A 20085-nucleotide genomic window follows, 5' to 3' on the forward strand; every position below is an offset into this window, starting at 1 on the left:
TGCAGTTAATCACAACTTTATAGAAATACTTATAATCATTGACTGGGCCAGTGACGTAATTCTGTTTTACTCCATTTGTAATTGTGGCCAGATTGGAAAACCCATCACTTGATCTGATGTGAAGAGCCAAATTTGCTTCATGCTGTTGGTATACAAATTTCCTCATGTTGTGGAATGCTCCTGTGAAACTTACACAATTGTTTATGAATCTTATGTCAATGCCTTTCTATGTCTCTTCAATATGAAAAGAAGCAAATAGGCTGCTTCAGGAAGCTGTGTTTTGAAATTGCCTTGTGATTTTTGGTGTGGTCCATTGATAATGATATTTAGGAACCTGCACAGGAAATTTGAGGCCAGTTTCTCCTTGGCAACGCAGAGCTTATTTACTCTGTCACTGAGCTTCTTGAGAAAAATGGCTATCATACATATTTACAGCCTAAGTTTTAAAACTTGGCTTTCAGTGTATCTCCTTGGATGTCTTCAAATGCACTTAAGGACACAAAAACAGAACAGTTCTCTTGTAAATGATAGGACTGTGTTGTTCAGGAGAGGTCATGAAAGATTCTTCCAGCAAAACTTTACTTTTCTTTCTCTTTTGTACTGAGAATTTCTATTTGAAACATCCCAAGCTAAGATTATATCCAGATTGCCATTTGCATGCATAATGTTGCTCAACCTGAACCTTGAATCAGTATCTGGCTGTGTCCCACTGCTTCCCCATTAGTGTCTGCTCTGTACTGTCTGGGATGGAGGTGCTAGTAAAGTGGAGAAGAGTCCATAGTCCTAGAGTTTTTGTGGAGTGGTTACTGCTAATTCTGGGTGCACTCAGATTACACTTTGCAGGGAGACCTGGTTTGGCTTTGTCATTAGATAATCCAGAGACCAATGGGTTTGCAAATTTGGAGCATGAATTTTGCAGAAGCTATCCATCAGATTTTGTGTTCACCTCCTCCACCTCTCAAATATGACTCCATTAATGTCATGCTAGATATCTCAGATCTTCTCAGAAGTATTAATACAACAGTTCTATCCCTTAACCTCATGTAATTGTTATCTTTTTACCATGCTGATTGGAGTAATGAGGCATGAAAGGCTTTTCCATGTGTCCAAGGTCTATAGATGCTTGAAAAACAATTACTTTGATGCTGGCCACTAAGCTTTGGTTCTTTTATGGGGGGTTGGAGAGAATGTTTCCCCCTCTTGTTTTTTTTGGCTGTGCCTCATGCTTTGTGGGATCTTAATTCCCTGAGCAGGGATTGACCCTAGGCTTTCTTTAGTGAAATTGCTGAGTCCTAACCCCTGGACAGAAGGGAAGTCCTCTAAGCCTTGATTCATAATGGAATACCTGAATTGCTTATCAGGAATGAGTTCTAAACTAGTAACAGCTTTCTGAGTATTGGAAAAAATTCTGTTAATTTTTTACCGTGCTCATTTAGAATTGGAAAAACTTTAGAATGAGGTTTATTAGGGAAATTGAAGATGAGAAATATAACAAAACTATGGTGTTTAAGAGTTTGCTCTCCTTTTATTAATTCTCATTCATTACCAGAAATATAATTTTTATTTTTGCAGTATGTTGCCTTAATACTCATTATTAATTAATGCCTTGGAGACTTACCCCACAAATTCAGGGCCCCTCTGGTGTCTGCTTTTCCATTTGTAAGTTCATGCTTGGTTGTTGCATGGTAATGACGATCACACTAGAGTTAGCCACATGTCCCATTCATTTCATGAAGGAAAGGTAATCGCCAAATTAATACAAAAAATAGTGTTGACAACTTTGTAACAGGGGAATACTAAAAAATTCATAAGACTGGATGTATTTTGAAGCTTAAATTTGTTACATTTATTTAATTACAGAAAGAAATCCTGTTTTTTATAGAAACTTGGAAACTCAGAGAAATGTAAAGAAGAAAACTAAAATCACCTTTAATCCTCTTATACAGAGATTACACTATTCTGATTTATTTCTAACAATTTTCTAGAGAATGTGTGTTCAATGATTTATAAATACATATGCTAATTTAAACACCTACCTTAAAAATTAAATTGACATCACAATATCCTCCATTTAAAAATCCTCCATTTTAAAATGCAATAGTGTGTCAGCATTAATGTATTATGATGGCTTTTACTTTTTACTTTAAAAAACAATGTGATTAATGTGTTTATACATAAATCTTCCTGGGATAGGTAATTTGAACAGCTTTAAGGCTTTTGATACAAATTGCCAAAATGCTTTCTCAAAGCCTGAACCAATTTTTATTATTCAGTTCAGTCGCTCAGTCTTATCTGACTCTTTGCAACCCCATGAATCACAGCACACCAGGCCTCTCTGTCCATCACCAACTCCTGGAGTTCACTCAGACTCACATCCATCGAGTCAGTGATGCCTTCCAGCCGTCTCATCCTCTGTCGTCCCCTTCTCCTCCTACCTCCCAGCATCAGAGTCTTTTCCAATGAGTCAAATCTTCACATGAGGTGGCCAACGTACTGGAGTTTCAGCTTTAGCATCATTCCTTCCAAAGAAATCCCAGGGCTGATCTCCTTCAGAATGGACTGGTTGGATCTCCTTGCAGTCCAAGGGACTCTCAAGAGTCTTCTCCAACACCACAGTTCAAAAGCAACAATTTTTTGGTGCTCAGCTTTCTTCATAGTCCAACTCTCACATCCATACATGACCACTGGAAAAACCATAGCCTTGACTAGACGGACCTTTGTTGGCAAAGTAATGTCTCTGCTTTTGAATATGCTATCTAGGTTGGTCATAACCCTCCTTCCAAGGAGTAAGCGTCTTTTAATTTCATGGCTGTAATCACCATCTGCAGTGATTTTGGAGCCTCCAAAAATAAAGTCTGACACTGTTTCCACTGTTTCCCCATCTATTTCCCATGAAGTGATGGGACCAGATGCCATGATCTTCGTTTTCTGAATGTTGAGCTTTAAGCCAACTTTTTCACTCTCCTCTTTCACTTTCATCAAGAGGCTTTTTAGTTCCTCTTCACTTTCTGCCATAAGGGTGGTGTCATCTGCATATCTGAGATTATTGAGATTTCTCCCAGGAATCTTGATTCCAGCTTGTGCTTCTTCCAGCCCAGCATTTCTCATGATGTACTCTGCATAGAAGTTAAATAAGCAGGGTGACAATATACAGCCTTGACATACTCCTTTTCCTATTTGGAACCAGTCTGTTGTTCCATGTCCAGTTCTAACTGTTGCTTCCTGACCTGCATATAGGTTTCTCAAGAGGCAGGTCAGGTGGTCTGGTATTCCCATCTCTTTCAGAATTTTCCACAGTTTATTGTGATCCACACAGTCAAAGGCTTTGGCATAGTCACTAAAGCAGAAATAGATGTTTTTCTGGAACTCTCTTGCTTTTTCCATGATCCAGCAGATGTTGGCCATTTGATCTCTGGTTCCTCTGCCTTTTCTAAAACCAGCTTGAACATCAGGAAGTTACGGTTCATGTATTGCTGAAGCCTGGCTTGGAGAATTTTGAGCATTACTTTACTATCGTGTGAGATGAGTGCAATTGTGCGGTAGTCTGAGCATTCTTTGGCATTGCCTTTCTTTGGGATTGGAATGAAAACTGACCTTTCCCAGTCCTGTGGCCACTGCTGAGTTTTCCAAATTTGCTGGCATATTGAGTGCAGCACTTTCACAGCATCATCCTTCAGTATTTGGAATAGCTCCACTGGAATTCCATCACCTCCACTAGCTTTGTTCGTAGTGATGCTTTCTAAGGCCCACTTGACTTCACATTCCAGGATGTCTGGCTCTAGATGAGTGATCACACCATCGTGATTATCTTGGTCTTGAAGATCTTTTTTGTACAGTTCTTCTGTGTGTTCTTGCCACCTCTTCTTAATATCTTCTGCTTCTGTTAGATCCCTACCATTTCTGTCCTTTATCAAGCCCATCTTTGTGTGAAATGTTCTCTTGGTATCTCTAATTTTCTTGAAGAGATCTCTAGTCTTTCCCATTCTGTTGTTTTCCTCTATTTCTTTGCATTGATCACTGAGGAAGGCTTTCTTATCTCTTCTTTCTATTCTTTCGAACTCTGCATTCAGATGCTTAGATCTTTCCTTTTCTCCTTTGCTTTTCGCCTCTCTTCTCTTCACAGCTATTTGTAAGGCCTCCCCAGACAGCCATTTTGCTTTTTTGCATTTCTTTTCCCTGGGGATGGTCTTGATCCCTGTCTCCTGTACAAGGTCATGACCCTCATTCCACAGTTCATCAGGCACTCTATCTATCAGATCTAGGCCCTTAAATCTATTTCTCACTTCCACTGTATAATCATAAGGGATTTTATTTAGGTCATACCTGAATGGTCTAGTGGTTTCCCCTACTTCCTTCCATTTAAGTCTGAATTTGGCAATAAGGAGTTCATGATCTGAGCCACAGTCGGCTCCTGGTCTTGTTTTTGTCGACTGTATAGAGCTTCTCCATCTTTGGCTGCAAAGAATATAATCAGTCTGATTTCGGTGTTGACCATCTGGTGATGTCCATGTGTGGAGTCTTCTCTTGTGTTGTTGGAAGAGGGTGTTTGCTATGACCAGTGCATTTTCTTGGCAAAACTCTTCATTCCATATTCTAAGGCCAAATTTGCCTGTTACTCCAGGTGTTTCTTGACTTCCTACTTTTGCATTCCAGTCCCCTATAATGAAAAGGACATCTTTTTTGGGTGTTAATTCTAAAAGGTCTTGTAGGTCTTCATAGAACCATTCCACTTCAGCTTCTTCAGGATTACTGGTTGGGGCATAGACTTGGATTACTGTGATATTGAATGGTTTGCTTTGGAAATGAACAGAGATCATTCTGTTGTTTTTGTGATTGCATCCAAGTACTGCATTTCGGACTCTTTTGTTGACCATGATGGCTACTCCATTTCTTCTGAGGGATTCCTTTCCGCAGTAGTAGATATAATGGTCATCTGTGTTAAATTCACCCATTCCAGTCCATTTTAGTTTGCTGATTCCTAGAACGTCGATGTTCACTCTTGCCATCTCTTGTTTGACCACTTCCAATTTGCCTTGATTCATGGACCTGACATTCCAGGTTCCTATGCAGTATTGCTGTTTACAGCATCGGATCTTGCTTCTATCACCAGTCACATCCACAACTGGGTATTGTTTTTGCTTTGGCTCCATCCCTTCATTCTTTCTGGAGTTATTTCTCCACTAATCTCCAGTAGCATATTGGGCACCTACTGACCTGGGGAGTTCCTCTTTCAGTATCCTATCATTTTGCCTTTTCATACTGTTCATGGGGTTCTCAAGGCAAAAATACTGAAGTGGTTTGCCATTGCCTTCTCCAGTGGACCACATTCTGTCAGACCTCTCCACCATGACCCGCCCGTCTTGGGTGGCCCCATACAGCATGGCTTAGTTTCATTGAGTTAGACAAGGCTGTGGTCCTAGTGTGATTAGATTGACTAGTTTTCTGTGAGTATGGTTTCAGTGTGTCTGCCCTCTGATGGCCTCTTGCAACACCTACTGTCTTACTTGGGTTTCTCTTACCTTGGACGTGGGGTATCTCTTCACAGCTGCCCCAGCAAAGTGCAGTCGCTGCTCCTTCCCTTGCACAATGGGTTTCTCCTCACGTCCGCTCCTCCTGACCTTGAACGTGGAATAGCTCCTCTAGGCCCGCCTGTGCCTGCGCAGCCCCTGCTCCTTGGATGTGGGGTTGCTCCTCCCGGCCACCGCCCCTGGCCTTGGATGTGGCGTAGCTCCTCTTGGCTGCTCCTGCACTGTCGCAGCCTGGCACTCTTGGCCGCCGCCCCTGACCTCGGATGTGGGGTAGCTCCTGTCGGCCATAAAATAATTCTTATTTTACTTAAACTATACTCAGATTTACCTTACAAAAGTGAACCAAATATTTTCCTTTTGAATAGGAGAAATACTATTTTGTCATTGTTTTTTATTTCTTAATAGGATAAACTGTTGTGCCCAAGTCGCGAAATCTCCCAGTGACCACCAGGGAGCCGCTATCCGATGCAAAAGCAAGAGAGTTTTTATTACCAAGCTCGAGCTGGGGCTCCCACCCGATACCGACCCAGCGGCTATAGGGAGGAGCCCCGAGTTCTGGGTTACATTGCTTTTATAGGGTATTCTTGCGAGAGAAATTTGAAAAATGGGATTTTCTGGGTTGGGAGACATCTAATTGGTTACCTTCTGTGGGAAGGGTTAGGTGTTGGTTTCTGATTGGTTCTTATTTTCCCGGGCTGGCCCCGGGTTCTGATTGGTTGCCATTTCCTGGGCTGGCCTCGGGTTCTGATTGGTTCCCATTACCTAGGTAGACCACGTTAAGTCAGGAGATTTTGGTCTGGGGTTTGATTGGCTCGAGGGTGGTGGGGTGAGGTCAGGGGATTTCCAAAAGCTCTTGAATATTCAAAGGCTCTTTTCCTGGAACCTTACAAAATGGAGTTTTTCTGTTAACAAAATGGAGCAGCTTAGGTCCTTGAAAACATTTTTGTGAAATGCCTTTTTAAATTTAGAAATGAATTTTATTGGATTGGAAGAATGAACTATTAGTAAGTTTGTCTAAATGTAACAAAAATTTTTAAATTATGTAATATCATAGTGACCTCTGTAAAACTTCATATTTTGAGGGAAATTTTGTCTGTGTAAAAAGGGGAGAAGAAATTTGTTTGGGTATTAGGCAAAGTTGAGTGATTTGGCCATCACAATTGTACAAAATTTCAAAGTTGGTACTTGAAATGTAGATTTTAATACGTTGTATTTTTAAGAATGGGGTAATCCGTGCCTTAAAGACTTAAAGACTATTATTTTCGGTGTAGAAATTGTGAAAACACATCAATTTGTTATCATATAAGGTAAAATTAGCTATTTTACTTTTAAAAAGCTCATCTGTGGAGTATAAAAGAATACAGCTCTATACAGCAGTCCCAAGTAGTGTAGACATTAATATCTAATATTTGTATTACCTCATTGCCTTTTTCTGTTCAGGACATCCAGGCGGAAATTGATGCCCACAATGACATATTTAAAAGCATTGATGGAAACAGGCAGAAGATGGTAAAAGCTTTGGGAAATTCCGAAGAGGCAACTATGCTTCAGCATCGACTGGATGATATGAACCAAAGATGGAATGACTTAAAAGCGAAATCTGCCAGCATCCGGTCAGTGACGTCAGTGGCAAAAATAACAGGGGGCAGGATTTTCCTGATTTTTGCATATCAGGAAGAGAACAAGAGGTCACATTTTAAACTTAATAATGCTGACGATGTTACCAGTACCTGCTAGTTGTTGACAGTTTACCTTGACCAAGTAGTGTGTTAGAATCTTTACAAATATTGCTTTATTTAGTATTCAAAAAAGTCATTGTAAAGTGCATAGTAAAATCCTTTCTTACATGAGGTATCTGAGGCTTACTGAATATAAAGTACTTGACAAGTTTTTGAGCTAACTAGTTTCATACCAGGATTTGAATCTAGATCTTTTTGACTTTTGGCTATGAATGTGTTTTGCTTCATCGTGCTATTTGTATGTCCAGTTTGAAGGTGAAGTTTTAGAAATTACATGTCACTTGATACTAAAATGGAAAAGTGATGACATATCTCCTTTTGGAGAAAGGGGAAATCTGGGTTCGATCCCTGGGTTGGGAAGATCCCCTGGAGAAGGGAAACGCTACCCGCTCCAGTGTTCTGGCCTGGAGAATTCCTTGGACTGTATAGTCGAGGGGTCGCAAAAAGTCCAACAAGACTGAGTGACTTTCACTTTCTAAATTAAATAAGGATGAATTTGACAACCAGAATGTTGACTAAGAAAGGACCTTGAAAAATGACCTTTGTGACAACTATTGATATTATTGGGAGTTAATAACATTTTAGAATTACGTTTACTGAATGGTGGATAATACCTAACTAGATATGAGTTTAGTGGAAAGTGACTGAGAATATGTTATTGAGCAAAGGTACAAAAGATGAATGTTGGTATAAAGACCTGGATCTTGCACCTGGGTTGGTTTCTTTAATTTTAAAGTTCAGAAACAGTATGATGTCTTGAAAAACGTACAACCTTCAGCCAAATAATCTTGGATTTGACTTTACTATTTACTTACTGATCTTGGGCAAGTCACTTAGTCTCTCTGAGCCTTGGTTTTCTCATTTAAATGTGAAAATATAAATATTTAGCCTACATGACTACTGTGAAGATTGAATGTGGTAATCTGATTGTTCCTTAATCTATATTAAGTTTTGTAGCATGCGGTTTTATTTTTTCTTACATAAAGGGGCTCAGGGAATCTGCTTCAACTGGTTTCTACATTTCATAGACTACTTCATATAGGGCAGAAATCTTTCAGTGGCTGTTTATCATGAATGAAATGTTTTTTAATTAAAATTTTCTTTCTGAGGAAGAGAAATCCCGAAAGGTTTTTTATTCTTCAAGACTCATGAAGGGAGATTTGTATTTCTTTTTACACTTAATGAAGGAGGTAATGTAGCATGATTGTGGAAGCCTCTGTGTAAAGATCCTGTTGGACTTTATCCACCTACTGCTCTTTTCCAGTAAGAGAGGAAAATTAGGGAGTGTTATACACTGAGAGAATATACTTGTGCTTGCTAAAAATTGAATTTTCAACTAGCCAGATCCCATTGGTTTTCCCTTTTCTGTTCTCCATAAATATAAATAAATAAAAATATTTAAAGTGTTAAACACAGTGAAAAATGTTCACTGAGGTTCTAGAAAAACCAACAAGCCTAACAAGCTGAAAGCCACAGGGATGGCCCTGGTGAAGATTGTGCATGTGGTGCTGAAATTTTGAGAGTTTGGAGGATGAGTTCTTCAGAAAGGAGAATTTAGTGAAGACAAAAAACCTTCTTTTGACTCTTCATGGCCTTTATTGACTAAGCCTGTCAAGTCACATTTTTTTTTTTCTAACCTGGAAAGGAAGAATTCATAAATTATTGTTGGAATATTATCTAATCAATGATGTTATTTTTAGAAGATGGGAGAATAAGCTTTTGTCAGTGGACTTCTGCATCAAGACAAATCATACATTCCAGTAAAATGTGTTATTAATGTGATAGTGAATTAAAATAATTTTCAACCTCATTACCTATCTCTGGAGATTCAAGCATTTAATGAGAACTTACTTCTAAGTTTGAGGCATTGCAAATCATAACTAAGTTATGGCCCCTACTCATAGAGTTTTCACAGTTCTATTCAGGATAAAGGGGGTCCAAAGGAGGAGGTGGTTACTTTCGTTGCAGATGACTATCAAAGGCTTCAAAAAAGAGGTGATGGTTAAGCTGAGCCTTGAAAGATGTATAGCTCTCCCCAGATGGACTGGTTGAAGACTAGAGAAAGACATCTAAATAGGAGGCTGGAAATAGCACTGTGTTTTCACCGAACAGTTAAGAAGTTCAATCTGGAGTGAGAATAGAGTTTACTGAAGATGTAGAGAGGAATGATTGTGACTAGAGAAAAGGGTGAAGAGGTAAGACAGAATCTTGGAACACCTGTGTGTAGTGTGCTCCATTCCACTGCTTATAAAGTTTGAAAAATAAGCTTTGGAAAGTTCCCTCTCACACAACTATGGAGGATGCATTATTAGGTAAGCAAAGTTCTAAAGACAAGGAGAGCTGCTAAGAGACCTTGTCAGATAAATACAAGAGTGGAATTGCTGGATCCTATGGTAGTTCTATTTTTAATTTTTTGAAGTATTGATATACTGTTCCCATAGTGGCTATACCTATATACATTCCCACCAACAGTGGATAAGGATTCCTTCTTCTTCATGTCCTCAGCAGCACTTGTTATTTATTTGTTTTTGACTATGGCCATTCTGACAGGTGTGAAGTGATATCTCATTGTGATTTTCATTTGCATTTTCCTGATGATTAGTGATGTGGAATATATTTCATGTGCCTGTTGGACATCTGTATGCCTTCTTTGGAAAAAAAATGCCTATTCAGCTTCTCTGCCCATTTAAAAATTGGACTGTTTTTATACTGAATTATGTGAGTTCTATATCTATTTTGGATATTAACCCTTTATGGGACATAGTAGCAAATATCTTCTTCCATTTTGTTGATGGATTCCTTCTCTGTGCAAAAACTTTTTAGTTTGATGAGATCCCAGTCATTCAATTTTGCTTTTGTTGCCTTTGCCTAAAGCAACAAATCACCTGAAAAATATATTGTTAAGACCAACAAAGAATATACTGCACAGATGTTTTCTTCTAGAAGTTTTATGGTTTCAGGTCTTACCTGTAAATCTTTCATCCATTTTGAGTTTATTTTTAGATACAGTGTGAGAAACTGGTCTAGTTTCATTTTTCCTGGGTGGTGTCCAGTTTTCCCAACACTACTTATTGAAGAGACTGTCTTTTCCCCACTGTATAGTCTTGCCTCTTTTGTTGTGGATTAATTGATCTTCTGTGCATGGGCTTATTTCTGGCTATTCTGTTCCACTGATATATGTTTCTGTTCTTGTGACAGTGCCATACTATTTTGATTACAGTCACTTTAGCTATAGAGCCAAAGAAAGTGAAAACACCACTTCAAAAAGATATATGCACTCCATTGTTCATAGGAGCATTTTTTACAATAGCCATGATATAGGAAACAGCCTACATGTTCATCAACTGTTAAATGCATAAAGAAGCTTATATATATATATATATATATATATATATATATATATATATATATATGTATGTATGGGCTTCCCTGGTATCTCAGATGGTAAAGCCTCTGCCTACAATGCAGGAGACCTGGGTTCAATCCCTGGGTTGGGAAGATCCCCTGGAGAAGGAAATGGCAACCCACTCCAGTATTCATGCCTGGAAAATCCCATGGACTGAGAAGCCTGGAGGGCTACAGTCCATGGGGTCGCAAAGAGTCAGACACAACTGAGTGACTTCACTTCACTTCATACACATACAAAAGAATATTTTTATAAATATTCATCTAACTGTATGTGTGTGTGCGTGCTCAGTCGCTCAGTTGTGTCTGACTCTTTGCAGCCCTGTAAAGAGTAGCTAAAGGACTGTGGCCCATCAGGCTCCTTTATCTATGGAATTTTCCAGGCAAGAATACTAGCATGGGGTGTTGTGTCATTTCCTAATCTAGGGGATCTTCCCAACCCAGGATCAAACCCACGTCTCTTGCTTCTCCTGCATTGTCAGGCAGATTGACCAGGAGCGCCTTCTGGGAAGGTCCATCTGTGTGGTCACAAGTGGTAAAATTTCATTCTTTTTTAGGGCTGAGTAACATTCCACTGTGTGTGTGTGTGTGTGCACGCGTGCGCACTAAGTCACTTCAATCATGCACAAACTCTTTGCAGCCCTGTGGACTGTAGCCCACCAAGCTCCTCTGTCCATGGGAATTCTCCAGGCAAGAATATTGGAGGGAGTTATCATGCCCTTCTCCAGGAGATCTTCCCAACCCAGAGACTGAACCTATGTCTCCTGTGGCTCCTGCATTGCAGGTGGATTCTTTACTGCTGAGTCACTATATACACACATATTGTGGAATATACATGTATATGAGCTGACATATATAACATATATATATATAGCGTCCCTCATAGCTCAGTCGGTAAAGAATCTGCCTGCCGTGCAGGAAACCCAGGTTTGATCCCTGGGTTGGGAAGATCTCCTGGAGAAGGAAATGGCAACCTACTCCAGTATGCTTGCCTGGAGAATGCCATCGACAGAGGAGCCTGGCAGGCTATAGTCCGTGGGGTCGCAAGAGTCGGACATGACTTAGCAACTAAACCACCACCACCATATATATATATATATAACCTGAAGGGTATTATGCTTATTTAAATAGGACAAAGACATATACTGACAAATACTGTATGTTTTCACTTACATGTGGAATCTGAAAAAGTAAACAATTCGGATAGATATAACAAAATAGAAACAGACTCACTACTGAGAAGTAACTGGTGATTATCAGAGGGAAGTGGGGATAAAGAGAATTAAGGTAGTAAAGATAGTAAAGAGAATTAAGGTATAAAATAGATAAGTTTCAAGGATATAATGTAGAAAACAGGAAATATAGTATTTTATCATGACAATGGCATGCAATAAATAAAAATATTGAATCATTATGTTGTACATCTGACACTAATATTATATGTCAATTATATCTCAATAAAAAAGAGATAAAATGGTTCATTATTCTTAGTAACGGGCCCTCATATAAGAAGCACACCTCAGAGAGAAGTACAGGATGCGTTAATACTCTGGAGCTAGACCACCTAGATTTAAACACTGGTTTTGTCTTTGGCAGCTGTGACACTGTGGAGGAGGTTAGTAACCCCATGTGTATTTCCTCCTGTGCAAAATAGGGATATGAAGATTAACTTCAGTATAGAGTCATCATGAATAATTGATTTAATTAGCCTTTATAAAGTGCCTAAAACACATGATAAGCACTGAATAATTGTTAACTATTCCGTGAGTGGCTCAGATAGTAGACTCTGCCTGCAATTCAGGACACCCAGGTTTGAGCCCTGGGTCTGGAAGATCCCCTGGAGAAGGGAAAGGCTACCTACTCCAGTATTCTTGCCTGGAAAATCCCATGATCAGAGGAGCCTGGCAGGCTACAGTCTATGGGGTTGCAAAGAGTTGGACATGACTGAGTGATTAACACTTTCACTTACTTTTTTCATTATTATTATTCTCATTGATTACCATTATGTTTGAAACTAATTAGTTCAAAAGACATAGAAGTTCTTTCTACCCCATCTTTTTTCTCGGTCACTAATATTAGGAATTTCGGAGAACTAACATCCTGGCTGCAAGAAAAAGTAAACAAAAGTAATAACAAGTGAGAACAGCAGTGTCATGTTAATTACTGATAGAAGCCAGGCTGAAAGAGGTAGCTTAGAGTGAGAGCTAAATGACACTGTTAACTGAACTCCAGAAGCAGGCAGAATCATCAGCAGTTACTGGACAGTATGGTCTCCCATGTGGGAAACCCTACATGGAAGGATAAAAAAGAACTCAGTCTCTGGAGGTTTGTTCTCAAAAGGGATCATTGGGCTGACCTAAGTATATCTGGTTATTCCCCAAATCTACAAATTAGATTCCTCACTCTCCCTCTACAGGGACGGAGAAGTGGCCAGAAGTGTGCTTCAGTTCAGTTCAGTTCAGTTGCTCAGTCGTGTCCGACTCTTTGCAACCCCATGAATCGCAGCACGCCAGGCCTCCCTGTCCATCACCAACTCCCGGAGTTCACTCTGATTCATGTCCATCGAGTCAGTGATGCCATCCAGCCGTCTCATCCTCTGTCGTCCCCTTCTCCTCCTGCCCCAATCCCCCCCAGCATCAGAGTCTTTTCCAATGAGCCAGCTCTTCGCATGAGGTGGCCGAAGTACTAGAGCTTCAGCTTTAGCATCATTCCTTCCAAAGAAATCCCAGGGCTGATCTCCTTCAGAATGGACTGGTTGGATCTCCTTGCAGTCCAAGGGACTCTCAAGAGTCTTCTCCAACACCACAGTTCAAAAGCATCAATTCTTTGGCGTTCAGCCTTCTTCACAGTCCAACTCACACATCCATACATGACTACTGGAAAAACCACAGCCTTGACTAGACGTAAGTTAGTGAGAAAATCCCTTCCCAAAGAGTTGGGGTGGGCAGGTGTTCTCATTAACAAAAGTGTAGAGTAATCTACATCCCCCCCACCCCCTAACCAGCTGCCTGCTTCAGTCCTTACTGAAAATAATGTGTGCTGAGTGCACTTTGAATTTCTGTTTCTGTGTTCTTGATTCTCATTTCTTTTAAAGTATCATCTACCCTTGCACTGGCCTCTGTTGTGAACAAATTCTCCTCTGTTTTAAATATTTCTGTAAACTCTCCCATCACTTTTCTCCAAAGTTGAGTGTTGTCCCCTTAATTCCCTGCTTTACTTAAAACACTCTATTAGAGTTCAGTTTTCCAATTTTCCTCACCTGGCAGTCAGCAAGAAGAATCTAATATATAACTACTACTGTGGACAGCAAACAATTAGAATGCTGGTCATAAACTCTCAATATGGCACCAGCAGACACTGGCTGAACAAGAGTCCTGCTGCCCAGGGCTAAGAGAGAAGGTTGGCAGCCTCATTGGTTTCTTAAGCATTGCTTTTGCACCTCTCAACAACTTGTCCTTAGAAATCAATACAGCCATTCCTGCTTCTTCCTGATCTGAAGGGCACACTTCTACTTCACTCACTGATTTGAGCATCTGACTTCCTTTTTATTCTCCATCCTTTCTTTAACTGTCATCCTTGGTGTTGATATCTCTCTTGATAACTTGCTATATTTTGAGTTCTCAGTTTCTTTTTACTCTATCTGTAAATGCTTTTATTCCCATTTTGTTTCGAAGCCCCATAGATCTGGCCATGCCTGGGACTCAGTTAACACCCCATGTTATCTTGGCATCCCTGGGATGATCAGTCTTAAGAGAGGAAGGGCAAATTGTTTTCAAAACACACATTTTATTTTATTACATCCCATCAGGCAGTGAGCATCTGAGTGCCGTTGATTTTACCGTGTTAGTTGGAGAAGAGCCCTCTGTTGTAGCAAATCAAGATTGTTTAGGACATCATCAGTAAAACAACTGTCTTTCACATGACAGTTATGGATTTTATGAAGAGGACCTTCCTCCATTAGCTTCTTATACACCAGGACCATCCTACCATATACTGTCCTCCAACTTTATCATTTTATTCTGTATATATAATGAATCTACAATACTCCAACTAGATTGTTTAAAAATGCACATCCAATAATATTTTCAACTGTGGAATTCCTAGCTTTTTAAAAATTTTTCCTTCTTCTTCCTCAACTTGTCTATATTTCTCCTTATCTTTAGTTGCTAAAAACTTTCCTCTTTTCAGACTTCATCAACCCCTTCTACTGAGCTTGGATTTCATTATAAGCCATTTCAGTAATGTCAGGACTTTGAAATCCCTGTCCTCCCTGAACTTCCTGTCTGCTTTCCCAGCCTCTGCTGCTCTGTCGACTACACCTTCCCTATCCTCTCATCTAAATTCTGGACTCCCTAGTGTTGCAATGGAAAGTGAAAAATGGTAAAATTTCTTCAACTATAATTTGACAGTTGTTACTTAGAATTGGTATTGTGATTCTGAATGATTTTCTATCGTATTCACCACTATCTCTAACTTTTGAACATTTTGATTCCTCTTTTAAACCTCTCCAAATCTCCTTCGTGACATGCAGCCTTGCTTCATTCTTTTCTGAAAATAAGACTATCAGATAGATGTCCTTTCTGTACATTCTTTTTTCAAATTGTGCTGTAATTGTGCTGAAGTCAATATTGTCATGGCAGAGAGTATTTGCTGCAATTTATCATCATTTTTAGAAAAGAGAATATCTGTCAAAGATCATAATGACAGTCAATATTTTTTGAACATTCCACATGCTTATAAGAAATGCTTGATATTATCTCCTTTGACCACAATGTGGTCATTAGAACTATGGAATTATATGTGGCTCAACGCCTTGGGTTAATATCTTAAATATTATTTTCAAGTCTTTGCAGATAACTTCAGCTACACCTTTAAAATAGTGACATCTAATTTGCCAACTATTCTTTTGCAATCAAAAAACGATGCTTACAAGTATATATTCCACTTAGATGGATATAAAGATAGCTAGTAACTTGAAACTTGAGCTAGAAGATAGGTGGTTAAGAACTTTGATAGTGTATTCAATATTTTACCTCCTGGAAAAAATGTGAATTAGAAATTACTAATAAATTCAGTAATGTGAATACCACGGCTTAAACTTTTATGTTACATTTGTGTCATTTAGAATTATGTTAATTAAATGCTCACTTATCAGCTTAATGATGTTTAATATGGATCCTTATTAACATATGGTTTCAAAGGCCAGTGAAATTGTCAAATCTAGTGAAAACAGAGTTCAAAGATAAAATTCTATCTTCCCTTCCCTTTATGAGCCTCCTAAAGATTCAGAGCACCTTTTCAAAAGCCCTTAGAGAAGATTAACCTTTAACATCATCATTACATCTTATGTTACCACACTTTTACAATGGCATCGACACCGCTTTTAACTTAAGCAAGTTGATTTTGCTAGCCATGTTGTAAAACTATTAAAATTTTCTTCTCTCAAATCTCATAGAAGAAGATTCTGCAGCTTTCTTTATTTTTGCCTCTGGCTGAGTGCTTTTCTGTAAAACTTTCTGCAGTGATGGACATGTTCTCTACAGTAGCCATTAGCCGTACGTGGAAAGTTGAACAGTTGAAATGTGGCAAGTGCAACTGGTGAACCGAATTCCCCATTTTACTTATTTTAGTTACCTTAAGATTTAATACTTATTTGACTCCTTGACAGCATTGAGTCTTAATTGTGGCACATGGAGTTTTTTTTCTTTTCTTTCTTTCTTTTTTTAGTGGCAACAGGCAGGATGTTTAGTTGCAGCATGAGAATTCTTAGTTGCAGCATATGGGATCTAGTTCCCTGATCAGGGATCGAGCCTGGGCCCCCTGTGCTGGGAGCTCAGAGTCTTAGCCACTGGGTCACCAAGGAAGTCCCCCTGAAGCTTCAAACTGAAATAGTCACATGTTGCTGGTGGCTGTAATGTTGGAAGCACAGCTTTGGTGTTCTTCTCAGAACAGTCTGAATTCTGAGAACTCCATTTTTTTCTTGTAGTCAGTCTTAATTTCTTCTCTGGGAGCTGGAATAACTCACATTTAAAGTTACTGGTGATTTTTGCACTAATGAAGGTTTTTTTTTTTTTTCTTTTTCATTATAACTCAATTTATAATCTATGGGATTTACCATGAAATAAAAGTTTCTGTGCAGTAAGAATGCCAAAGTGGATATTTAATTCTGTGCATTCCCTGGTGACCAGTGGTAAAGAATCCATCTGCCAGTGCAGAAGACCTGAGATACATGGGTTCGATTCCTGGGTTCAGAAGGTCCCTTGAAGTAGGAAATGACAACCCACTCCAGTACTCTTGCCTGGAGAATCCCATGGACAGAGGACCCTGGTGGGCTATAGTCCATGGGTCGCAAAGAGTCGGACACGGCTGAGCAAGTGAGCACAAACACAAGCACGATTCCTTTCTTACACAATAAGGGGTGGTATACCTTTTCTCCTCTTAAGCTGAATCTCAATTTCTTTGGCAGACTTACTACTTTCTAAATGTATCATCCTTGTCTACATACATATCTGGGCAGTTTCTATCTGCCCTCTTGAGTGTTCTCCATGATGAGAGCCACGTAGTATAAGGGGCTTAGAATTAAGTATGAATATTCCAAATTCTCACCACAGCTTCTTGAGCAAATTTCTTTCTTCTCTGAGCTGTAGTTGCCGCAGAGAGTTCTTAGGAGGTTTCCTATCTCAGAGTGTATTTGGTTTACTTCTGTTTCTCCTAACTTGACCCTAGAACTTTATATTTCTGTAACAGTGTAGTGCCTAATATCAGAGCAAGTGCTCCATGCTGCTGCTGCTGCTGCTGCTAAGTCGCTTCAGTCGTGTCCAACTCTGCGACCCCAGAGACGGCAGCCCACCAGGCTTCCCCGTCCCTGGGATTCTCCAGGCAAGAACATTGGAGTGGGTTGCCATTTCCTTCTCCAATGCATGAAAGTGAAAAGTGAAAGTGAAGTTGCTCAGTCGTAGCTGACTCATTGCGACCCCATGGACTGCAGCTTTCCAGGCTCCTTCATCCATGGGATTTCCCAGGCAAGAGGACTGGAGTGGGGTGCCATTGCCTTCTCCGAAGTGCTCCATAGATGTTTGCTTTTATTGAAAAAAAAAAAAAAGGAAAACTATATTTCTTTAAATAGATGTCCCTCTTATACTGTTTACTCTATTTTTTTTTTCCTCTTTTTGCATCTGTATGTTGGGAAAAGGAATAAATACCTCTTTAAGAAACATAATAAGTCATTTTTTGGGTTTAGAATATATATTAATGCATAGTTTTATCCATAGTTCCTTTTCTACTATATTTAAACGATGAGGTGTCTTTTTAATGATTATTTATCTTCTAAAATGTTTTCATATTATAGTTTTAAAAATAACTGATCACTTTAAATTGTTTACAAAGTTGCAAAAGAAGTGATTCAGTCTAAAAGAAGTAACGTTTGTAAAGCATTTTCTGTAGTAGACATTACTTTGAGTTAATAGCACAGTGAAAGAATCTGTTGCTTTGCACATGTTAGGGACCCAAAGAATGAACTGAAGCAGGTGAGGGTATAATAATTCTATTATCCAAAATGTGAGTGCCCGCAGATATGTGTGGGGTCAAGAAATGTTTTAAGTGATGCTTCTGAAAGCATGATTGATGATTGGCTATCTGTAGTCTTGGGAAAATACAAGCTTCAGAATGTTTAAAGGAAAATTAAAGAAGTACAGCTACACCAAACACAAATGTAAGGTTTCTTTTTGTAAACCATTCAACCCAGTGCCCAAGAAAAGGCTTTCATCTTGAAAGATGAAAGAATTAAATTGAAACTAGGACACTGAAGGCTACTACAGAAGCATACATTTATTTGGACATATGGTAGTAATCCACTAAACACATATTTATAATCTATCAGAAAATAACCAGAACAGATTTTCCAGGCAAGGATTCTGTCAGATCAGCTTGTTTTTTATTATGGAAAAGGAAAGATTCTGAGAAGCACATACATGAGTGTTATCTTTATTTATTTCAAAGTTACTTCAGTATCTCTCTTAAAAATATATTTCCTTCATCTTTATAAAGAATTATTCAGGTCCCGTATGCCATAGATTTCAGTGATCAATTTCATTATCCCTGTGCAGTCAAAAAGTTAATTGCACTGAAAAAGACTTTTGCATGCTCTTCAATACAATGAATATGTAACTGGCTTTCAAAGGACTGTAATGTCTGGTTTGGTGATTGATTAAAGCGTTAAACTATAGACATTGAAGATGCAGGATCAAATAATCTAAAATAAGAGGTCAGGGTGTGTGCATAAGTGTTTTGCACACAAAGACACTCAAGACACTCAAGCATTTATTGATTGACTAAGGACTTCTGATTTCTAGGGGTTATTTATTTATCTATTTATTTGGGGGACTTAAAAATATTTGGAAAGAAATTGCATCAATGGTCAAATATACTTGACAAAATGCTTTGTAATTGGCAGAGAGAATTTTCAGTTAATATCTTCCCTGATAGCTCAGTTGCTAAAGAATCTGCCTGCAATCCAGGAGACCCTGGTTTGATTCTTGGGTAGGGAAGATTTGCTGGAGAAGGGATAGCTACCCACTCTAGTATTCTTTGGCTTACCTTGTAGCTCAGCTGGTAAAGAATCCACCTGCAATGTGGGACACTTGGGTTCGATCCCTCGGTTGGGAAGATCTCCTGGAGAAGGGAAATGCTACCCACTCCAGTATTCTGGTCTAGAGAATTCCATGGACTGTATAGTCCATGGGGTTGCAAAGTGTTGGATATGACTGAGCGACTTTCACTTTTATAATTGAAATTATTTAGTTCTGTTCTATGCCAGGTAAAATTATTATTTATCAGGGATAGATAATTACATATTTGGCCTAAAATTAATCAATATGAACACAGGAAAGTTGGTCCTCAAACAGAACTGGGATCTCATTACAGCACAAGTTTGTAATGTGAGGTCAATCTTACACCTGTAGAATGAACAGAAAAGACTTTAAATACAAGAGAATACAATAAAAATTTAAATTATAAGATACCTCAAACTTCTTTCTGTATTTATAATTTTTTAAAAAAATATTTCATATCTTGGTTTTATAAGACATAGAAGTTTGTTGTTTGAAGAGTTTGTTTTATATTAACCAGCTGACAATGGAACTATAAATAGATTGCAGGACAGTTGGTCTTTTGTGTTTGACTGAATGCAGGTTCTTGGTGTTTTAGAGATATACAGAACTACCATTTTTTTTTCTTTTAGCCAAGAATATTGGCTGCTAGACTGTGGCCATTGTTTTAGGGATTAGAGATGAACTAGAAATCAGAGATACGTAGTTGTTCTTCTGAAAACATTATGAACTTTTAAACAAGACTTATGATATTGTTGAATATCCACTGCTGAGATCACCTAATGTGATCATTGGGGAAATATTTGC

General features: G+C 38.9%; 1 protein-coding gene across 1 annotated transcript in view; it reads left to right on the forward strand.

Moving 5' to 3' along the window:
• The window catches only part of UTRN (utrophin), a 543338-nt gene that overhangs the window by 373146 nt on the left and 150107 nt on the right, over nucleotides 1–20085 (forward strand). The window contains exon 51 of the mRNA XM_052646047.1: nucleotides 6969–7141. Within this exon, the coding sequence (XP_052502007.1) occupies nucleotides 6969–7141 (173 nt within the window). The remainder of the gene's footprint in view (nucleotides 1–6968; nucleotides 7142–20085) is intronic.

Source organism: Budorcas taxicolor, chromosome 9, assembly GCF_023091745.1.
Source record: "Budorcas taxicolor isolate Tak-1 chromosome 9, Takin1.1, whole genome shotgun sequence".
NCBI lineage: Eukaryota > Metazoa > Chordata > Mammalia > Artiodactyla > Bovidae > Budorcas > Budorcas taxicolor.